This window comes from Citrus sinensis, chromosome 3 (genome assembly GCF_022201045.2).
Source record: "Citrus sinensis cultivar Valencia sweet orange chromosome 3, DVS_A1.0, whole genome shotgun sequence".
Lineage (NCBI taxonomy): Eukaryota > Viridiplantae > Streptophyta > Magnoliopsida > Sapindales > Rutaceae > Citrus > Citrus sinensis.
Window position 1 is genome coordinate 45381780 of NC_068558.1, and position 9894 is coordinate 45391673.

The 9894-nt window shown below is 31.6% G+C and overlaps 1 protein-coding gene across 1 annotated transcript; it reads right to left on the reverse strand.

Annotated features, from left to right (window-relative positions):
• Positions 1-324: 324 nt before the first annotated feature.
• LOC102625457 (poly [ADP-ribose] polymerase 2-like) lies at positions 325-8915 on the reverse strand. The gene is given in 20 exon segments (XM_025098181.2): positions 325-884; positions 948-973; positions 976-1052; positions 1457-1530; positions 2542-2684; positions 2794-2869; positions 3025-3135; positions 3287-3309; positions 3854-3926; positions 4671-4733; positions 4965-5014; positions 5151-5197; positions 5374-5447; positions 6152-6207; positions 6405-6531; positions 6799-6905; positions 6908-7033; positions 7339-7420; positions 8704-8748; positions 8832-8915. Coding segments are annotated over 20 exon segments (1554 nt in total). The 3' UTR covers positions 325-794.
• Positions 8916-9894: the final 979 nt, after the last annotated feature.

The window sequence follows — 9894 nt, forward strand, 5'->3', positions numbered from 1 at the left end:
CTATATATATATATTGGTTAAAGTTTATGGAAAGATGATTAATTTCGGAGTGATACAGCCACAAATTCTTGTATAAATTTATTTTGTACAAACTGATGTGACATTAATTCATTGGTTGAATGAAAATATAAAATAATAAAAATAAATCATATGTGCCAAAAGAAATTTAATTCAACTAATAAATTAATGTCATATCAATTTGTACAAAAATTTATAGCTATATCACTACTCTTAATTTTAATATATCAATTTATATTTTACCAATTAACCTGAGGGTATTTTAGGAAATAAAATTTAAAATTTAGAATTTAGAAAGGTGGTAAATGCTTTATTTGGTCACACACTCCTACTGGATTCAAATGCACTCATGCTTCCAAGAAGCTAAATTCCACTGTGCTTGCTGCATATGTTTGACTTTGCCTCAGCAAAGGAACAGCAACCAAACGCAAAAAAATAAATAAATAAATAAATACACACACACACACACACACACAATTGTGATGCAATATAAATTAAAAAAAAAAAGGGACAGATTATTTCCTCATTTCTTTTAAGTTTATCATCAGTGTCAGCCCGTGCCTCCGTAAATTTCCCAATATACACAACATCGATGGATGCGGTAACAGTTACAAAATTGGCCCATTGATTTTCCCTCCTAATTGCCCAACCAAGCATGAGTACATAGGAGGTATCATATTCCAATACTTTGAAAAGATCATTTCTACCCATTAGATAATAAATTACAGAGCAAGAAAATTGCTATCAAAATTGGAAAATTACGTACTGACGCAAGTCTATTTATATTTGAAATTCACTTGAACCACATAGCGCATCCTAATCTGATCCACACTGTAGACTATGTACTCATTGTACAACAAATGACCCTGCAAGAAGGATAAACATTAACATTATACAATATATATAAGAAATGGACTATTGTGTCGCACCTTGGAGCTCAGTTGCTCTTTTGGCTTCCAAGAGGAACGGTGACCCCATCTTCAAGTGTCTCGGCTTCCAATGGATCTGGGGCAGTTTGACCAACTCCTTTTGTGCTGCACAGTGCAAATAAACCACATTCAATCTGTATAACAATTGTTCATAGCACTTTGACAAGATGGCAGAAAGAGAACAGAATAAATAGTTCCACCTCTCCTAATCGAAACCAAAGTCTAGATTCAAATTTCACTTGCCCCCGAAAAATTTGCCTTACAAACAAAAATGTTATAGACCAGTGATGGCAGGTGTGAAATATACAGAATGTGCATATCCATATCGTCAGAATCATTCATGGATTGCCTATGACATCCACGACTAAAAAATGGTAATGACAGATTCAATTCAATAAGCAATGACATGAGAAAATCTTCTACCTCAATTCTTGCATTGAGAAATTCTCTCTGGTCAGCAATTTGATAAGCTTGATACCAACATTTAATTTAAAAACAGGGAAACAAACATTAGCTTCCCATCTGGTAACTTATCAGCATCAGAATTTGCAGACAGAAGCTCAGACATGTCACCAAGCGCAACCTAGAATGCATGTGGTTCAAAAATATTACGAGAACATTCAACTATAGGGGAGACATGAAGATGTTACATGCTGGGCAGAAGTGGGTTAAATACAATTTTCTGCCACAAGAGAGAAAAAAAAAAAAAAAGAAGAAGAAAGAGAAATTTTCCGGGGAAAACAAAACCTGGCACTGAAGTAAATCACAGATAATTAAGACAAACTTCTTGTGTTATAAGAACTGTCAAGATTGTTGTGTAATGAGAACTGTCCATTCATGATCTTTTTTCTACATATACCCATCAATGCTAATTGATGTGCAACATATTGTTTTATATTCCATGTATCTGTCCATTCTCAGTTAACATACACTTAGGTTATGTTTGGTTTGAAGAAAAGGGAGGAGAGGAAAAGAGTGGAATGGAGAGAAAGGGAGAAGAAAGGAATGAAGAAGAATAGTGAAATTAGATTTTGTTGTTTGGTTTGATAGAAAATTTAATAAGAAAATTAATTATAATTTTTTCATTTAGATAAATTTATCATTTACCTTAGTATATTAAACTATTTATATTAACCATAAAATATATATAAAATAAAATGGTGGTTTGGTGGCTGGCGGCGGAGGTCCGGCGACTTTTGGCGAAGTCCGGCGACTTTCCGACAAAATCCGGCGGTAGTCCAGTGAGGTCCGACGGTGGTCCCGCGACTTTCCGGTGGAGGTCCATTTATAATAGTAAATTAATAAAAAATAATAAATAATTATTATTAATGACATTAAATAAATTAAAAAGTTGAAGAGTAATTTTGGAAACCTTAATTTCTAATATAAGAGGAATTTAAATTCCTCACTACTTAGTGTCAAACTAAACAATGATGGATATTAAATTCTAATGGAAATTAAATTCTCATATATTTTGTCAAACTAAACAATGAAAATAAAAAGGAAATTTAAATTACTTTCCTCTCCTACATTCTCTCCTCCCAACCAAACACCACCTTAGTTTCTACATTCTGCAGGACAAACAAAAACAAACCTCACACAAAAGCAGCACACCAGCTGTAGCAGCAGGAGAAGCATTACAGTAATCCGCACTATTGGAGAACATATCAGCAAAATAAACACCCTTTCCAAACATGTAACCCGTTGCAGGTGCTTCAGGTGGAGCAATACGTAGACCTGGCAGATTTACATGGCATAGGTTGCGTTCAGATACTTCTAGTCGCCATGGAAAACACATAAATGGAAAGTTTAGTATATAAAAAGATAAGTTGATAAAAATAATGACCTTGAGATAAAATGCCAGTCCAGTTTGTAAGCCGAGAACCATGCCATAAAAGCATTCTATTTTTTGAATTGGATAACTGCTGACAAGAGCAAAAGACAGCAAAATTAGATTATGGTTACCATAACCTATAGATAGCAAAATCTATAGAAAATTTGCAATCAAGAAAGCATCCACAAATAGATGATATATTTCACTGGTGACACTTCATAACTACAAATGATAAACTATCACCTTTTTGAAGCGCTCAGTTTCACCCTCTCTTTCTACCCTGAATATTTGAACAATATCAACACTGTAAGAGGAATGTGTTTTCGCATGAGTATTGAGCAGATACTTGGCAATCTGAACACAGGCGAAATGGAAGAAGTATCAACATAAAGACCAAATCAAGTAAAAGTAACAGAACTAAGCCAAACCATGACACGCAGCCCCGGACACTAACAAAACAAGCTCTCTGCTATTTGAACTTATAGGGCTGCATAAATTTAAATACCAAAGAGAATTCCAAGGAATCAACTTCAAGCGGACAGTGGCAGATCTAGAAAAATAAGTTACCGGGGGCTAAATTAGATAATAGTAAAATATGAAAAATTAAAATTTTGAATATATAAAATATTTACTAATACATTTATAATTATTCTCTACGCATTTTTATATTTTAAAAATATTATACAATAGACTCATTATCAATATTATTAAATTTATTGTTTCGTATACAAACAATCAAACTATCATTTATCCCATATGATTCCAAAGATGATTTTTCATGAGTTTCATTACTGAAAACGTTTGCTCTAGTATTATTATAGAGACTGGAAGAATTAATCCTATTTTTGAGAATTGAAAATATTTTTAGTGGTGGGCTATCATTATTTTTAATTAAAATATAAGTTTTTATAATTCTTAAAAGTTAAATTTTAAATTTTATCGGGGTTTATAATTTATAGTGATTATTTTAATAAATTTTTTATGGAGGCTAATTAAAAAACTAAAATATTTTTCTTTTTTAATTTTAAAATTTTTTTTTTGGCCAGTGGGGGCTCAAGCCCCCACTAGTCACATGCTAGATCCGCCCCTGCAAGCGGAGTCAGTTGACAATGAAGACGCTGGTAATAAGCATACAATGGATCTGCCTGCAATGACATATTCTTAAATTAGAGTGCCTGAGGAAGTGGTCTTAGTAACTCAACAAGCAATTATGAAGAAAATTAACAAGCAATTTTCCAACATGCAAGCACCAATGTAACTTCTGAAAAGAAGGAAGAAAAGACAGAGAAGGAAATTTTTACCTCAAAAGGGGTTCACTTATATTGGTTAATTTCATAACCTAGCTAATTACAAAGTGCTAAAGAACAACTCTTCAAATGGGCATGGCCTATTCTTTTTCTAAACTTTTGCTATTAGGGGAAAAGATAAGTAAAGCCAATTAGAATGTAGGAAATTATATGGAAACAACAGGAATGTGTATAGATTATGATTTACAAAGCATGAATTAACCTCAATGGCATTGATCTTATAAGAAGTCAAGACAGTTCAAATTTTATACTCAAAATTGTTATTTCGGGAAAATCTACTCCCAGCCTCTCAAGCCAAGGATAATGAAAGCAATAAAGGATGTTTTTCCAATAATAAAATGCTATTTGGACACAAGTATTAAAAATGGTGAGAAACAAAAGGGTTGTTTTTAAGAGCACATGTTCAGTCATGAAATCCAATATATCATAGACTATTAAAATTCATTTGAGTTTTACAATAAAAGACTGGTTACTCTTTTACATCTATCTATTGTTTGTATTGGCATATTAGACTAGCAAAGATGGCTTTTTGAATCCATAAACTGACAGGCACTAACAATGAAAAAGAATAAATAGGAATACCTGTATCTGGGTATCATCCTCCAACAAATTTGTTGCAACTTCAATTTCACCCAGCGCTTTAACCTTCAAGAAAATACAAGGAGATGAGAACAGCAACCCAAGTAAATTTCCACATGCAAAATAAAAGTGCCGAGAGACTACAAGAGTAAGTTATATAGATGGACAATAAATAAAGACACTATAATTTTAAAGGTCAGTCTATTGAAGTCGATAGGAGAATAATTGAAACTCAAAAGTAGAGGTTCTAAACAGCAACAAAGCCAAATGTGTTATATGAACGTGAAAAATAATCACCATTTCCAATTTCAATTTCAACTTTTGAGGTGTGTCAATGACCAAGTCCCCTGCCACAAGTCATTCTCAAACTAGTTAGGCTGCCGTTTTGATACAGTAAAAACAAACAACTAAAGTAGCCATATCCCAAGTTTCTATGTGGTTCAACAAGCATGCCAGGTGTTTTGGAAGAGACAAGGGACTCACCCATTTTTTGAAATCCAAAGTCATGAGGTATAACGGTGTAGAATTCTCTGCAACAAAAAATGCTGATTAAAAAAGAGTTCCCCCAACTTCTTTCAAGTTATAATTAAGCATTCTAAAGGAAAATGAAATTTACATCAAGTATATCGTATCAGACATTCCTTGTGGGATTCAAGCACCTTTAATCAACCACCAATAGTGTATGTTGACACAAACAAATTCTTACCCACTTAGTTGCTCCAGTTTCCTTCTATCTGGCAGGTGAATAACATCAGCTATCCTCTTCAACACATCATAACCCTACATAAACAACAGAAAAATAGTTTATTAGTTAACCCTTGGAGTAGTGCTAAAACAGAGAAGACTAGTATTATGCAAAATTGCAACCCATAAAGACACATTCATAAGTAATCACATTGTGGTTATCCTTTTTGTTTAAAATTTAAAACTCATACATATTTACAATAATGTTATTAACGATAATGTTGATCTTCAATATTCTTTCTCCTGAAATAATGGGAAGAAATATCTGCAGTATGGAAACAGTATTCCATATGACAATAGATGTTTGTAATTTGCAAAGGTGACAATATCACCACAGCATGCTTATATGTAGAAGTAACTATTAGTTTGACTAATGCCACCGATCCACTATATTATCTCTAGAAAAAGTATAATCATGCTAGAAACTGCATTTGTCTTTCCTTCCACGAGATTAGCTAAGGTTGTAGATATCACATCTATCATCCAAGAAGAAAATTTTGTACTGAGACGATGATTTGTATCGAATACTGTAGCAATTAAACTAAATCTTCCAAGCTAATCTGCTGTAGGCTTAACCATGAAATTTTGACATTTGTATACTGCAAAATAACTAACTTACAGTGCTCGTATTCAAATAATCACCAAGATAACGTACTATAGCACACAATAACAAGTCTATCTTATCAAACCCTTACAACTAATTAAGAGTACTGGGCAAATTGCATAGCTCAAACACTAACCTTCAAAATTGTGGATTTGCTAAGCGTACCAAGCGGCAACTTATTAGCATTGTATCCTAAAAGAGGGCAGATTAAAAAAAAAAATTTGTTGGTGACAATGTAACTCAGAGTACCAAAAGAAGAGGTTATATAATTGATTAAACTCCAACAAAATTACTTTGACCATCCAAACAACCAAGAATATAATAATGCTTTTTGCTTATATATCCTGTATCCTCCAGTAGAATGTTGAAACTAAATCATTGATACTAACCTATTTCCATCATTACTTGCTTCATCATGCTGATATTGCATATAAGAGAGAGAAATTTTGCAACACGTGGCTCAAGTTTTGTATTCTGAGGTTGAATATTTATAGTGGAATCAGGCTTCTCGTGGACCTGATAATCAATAAAGAAAACCCAGAAGTAGACCACATAATTTGCAGAAGTTCATAAAGGATTTAAATTATTGCATATATGGCACAAATTCAGAACTATTGCCTTCATACACTTATGGTTATCCATTACATATTCTTTTCTCTGAAAGGAGGAACATAACCATTTTCCAAAAGATAATTTCATGACAAAATAACATTTTGAGAATTCTGTTTTATGAAAAACAAAAGAATAAAAAAGGTCAAAATTTTGGGTAATAAAAGAACTCACTACTGATTCCTCTGTTTGATTTGCACTATAGTCCCTTTCCAACCAGGTGTAACACTTTGGGTAAGAAGTGAACTGCCACCTGTTGGACCAGTGGTTCTTGGTCTTGGCAACTTCTGCTCAAACTCATTAATTGCAGTATCCTGCAAATTATAGGGGCCAAATATTGTATCTTGACCCTTCACGCCAACTCTACCCCATCTATCGTAGACCATGCACTCTCCCCCACCATCAGATTCTGCAAACAGATTTGTAATAAAAAGGAGAGTCTAGTTTTAGCTAAACTAGTGAAATGTGATTGCCTAAATTGTGCGCGTGACTGAATTAGCACAAATAATTTTCCATTGCATTTCCCATTAATGCAACAATCATCACCTCAAAACAAGTTCATAGGCTAAACTTTGAAAATAGACCCTTACCATATTCACCTAAAGCCCTGTTCTGGTAGTTCATCTTTCACCAAATATATGATGTTTCTCACATACAATAAATAGAGAACAATGACAGCATACAAATATCACGTAAACAGTGTTGAAAAATTACCTAGGAGTTGGATCACATAGAAGTCATTACTGTTGTCCTCAATATTAGTCTGATTCAACCTAGCATCATAAATATCATTACCCTGCGTTGTACAAATCAAATTCCAACTAAATTATCAAGAGAAAAAATATTAACGGTGCGTTTGGCACACTGTATTGTATTATGTTGTATTACATTATTTTAATATTGATGTATTGTATTATGTTGTATTTCATTAGCACTGTATTATAATAATGTTGTACAATATTTGACCCTACACTGTACTGTATTAATTTTTTGTGATTAATGTAAATTATATATTTAGAAAATAATATTTATTACTACTTAAAAAATAATAAATATAATATTCTTAAATTTTAGAAATTTAACATTTTTATTAAAAAATATTAAAATGTCATAATTCTTCCGAAACTTATAGTCTTAAATTTTTGGAATTGTGTATTTCAGTATTTTCTAAATATATAACTTGTGAAATAAAGATCGAAGTAAATAATTTAATAAAATAATCTATAAATAATTTAAGAACATAAATAAATATTTAAAATCTTCAAGATTAGTTCAAAAATTATCTTAGGATGATAGAATAAAAGTTTATACATATTACAAGATAATTATAAAATAATAAAGTGATATAATTATTATGACATAGTCACTAAGAAAATAAATTGAGCTAAATAATCTAGTAATTATTTATATTATTAATTTTCAATTAATATTATTCAAATTTAAATATTTATTATTAATTATATTAAATTATTTAAAAATAACTAATTTAATTATTCTAATATAATTAATAATGTAATAATATATTATATTATTTAAGTATTTATTACTAGTTATATTAACTTATTAAAGATTAATTAATATAATTTTACATATTAAATAATATAATATAATTAAATAATACATTACTTAGTTATATATTTAAAATAATAAAAATTAAAACATAATATAATATTATTAAATACAAATTTATTAATTTATATTAAAATTATAATTAAAAAATAAAAATTATATAATATAATATTAAATTAAAAAATTATATTAATTTTTTTTATTATTACAAAGTAAAAAAATTAAATTAAAAAAAAAAAAACCTAAGCTAATGCAGCAGTTTGGTGCCCCAAACATGGGGTTGCATTGCTAATGCAATGCAATCCCATGTAATGAGGGGTACCAAACACCCGCTAAAGGAAGGGAAAAAAAAAAAAAAAAGGAAAAGAGCTCAATGTTATCAGCTACAAGCTGCTATCACAACTACAAACAAGACTTGCCTTTTGAAAGACATGATAACTAATCTTTTTATGTTCCGGAAGCATTTGAATCAGTCTCATCACACTCCCTTCCTCTCTTCTTGCTACCCACTGACTTCTTGTTTTCTTCTTCCACAGCCTCTTCTAGTCTTTGTACCTGTAACAATTCACAGCAAACAGTTAACACTTAACTGTGATGTAGTAATAGTATAGCAAAATTGACCGGAAAAAGAAAATGACCAATGTGGCGTCGGTTCCGGCGGTGCTGAGCCCACATTGGGCAAGCTTGGCTCGCAATTGGTCTACTTTGAGGTTACTTGCCATTCTTCAGATTATTGACACTTCAGAAGCAACGATGTCTGAAAGATTAAGATTGGGGGCATTGGAAAATGGTGGGAGATGGGGGGGAGTTTTATAGAACCCACACTGGTCATTGTTGGGTGAGTGCAGCAAAACGACATCCAAGTCGTCTTGACGTCCGACTGAGAAAATAAAAGCTGTCAAGCAAGCCCTCAGTGAGAGCTGAGAAACTTCTGTGATAGAACCCGCACTGGTCATTGTTGGGTGAGTGCAGCAAAACGACATCCAAGTCGTCTTGACGTCCGACTGAAAAAATAAAAGTTGTCGAGCAAGCCTTCGGTGAGAGCTGAGAAACTTTTGTGATAGATATATATATATAATTACATTATTTAATTTGATTCTCACTCGTAAATCATAATAATTATAAAATAACAGGTTTTTAATGGGTTGAGGTGGTGTACTTTAGGGATGGTAATTGAGACATATTTGGGATGTGATTAAAATATATTTTTGTCTCGTATAAAGATATAGGAATGGGAGTGATATTTTTTTTTATCTTACTTGTATGTATGAGATGAGAATGAGATTGACAAATCTCGTCCCATCCCATTTCATTGCCAGCTAAAGATGAGAATTTTTTCAATTTGGATGGAATCTCACATGATCCCATCTCTTTTAGGACGAGATTGTAACATATTTTTGTCCCAAAAAAATATAGAGATTGGAGTGAGACTTTTTTTATCCCACTTAAATGTACGGGACGGGACTGAGATTGCTAAATTTCATCCCATCCCGTCTCATTGCCGACCTTACTTGTACCCGTAAATTTTACTTATACCACATAAATTTTATCAAATTTTTGAAGAGTTTTTTTTAATATTATATTATGTTTAGTTTAATAAAATAATAACACCTAGTTTAAATTTAGAATAGCATTTCATCTAATAACTTCATTTAATTCAATTTTTTTTATAATCTTAATTAATTATAAAGTGAATTTAAG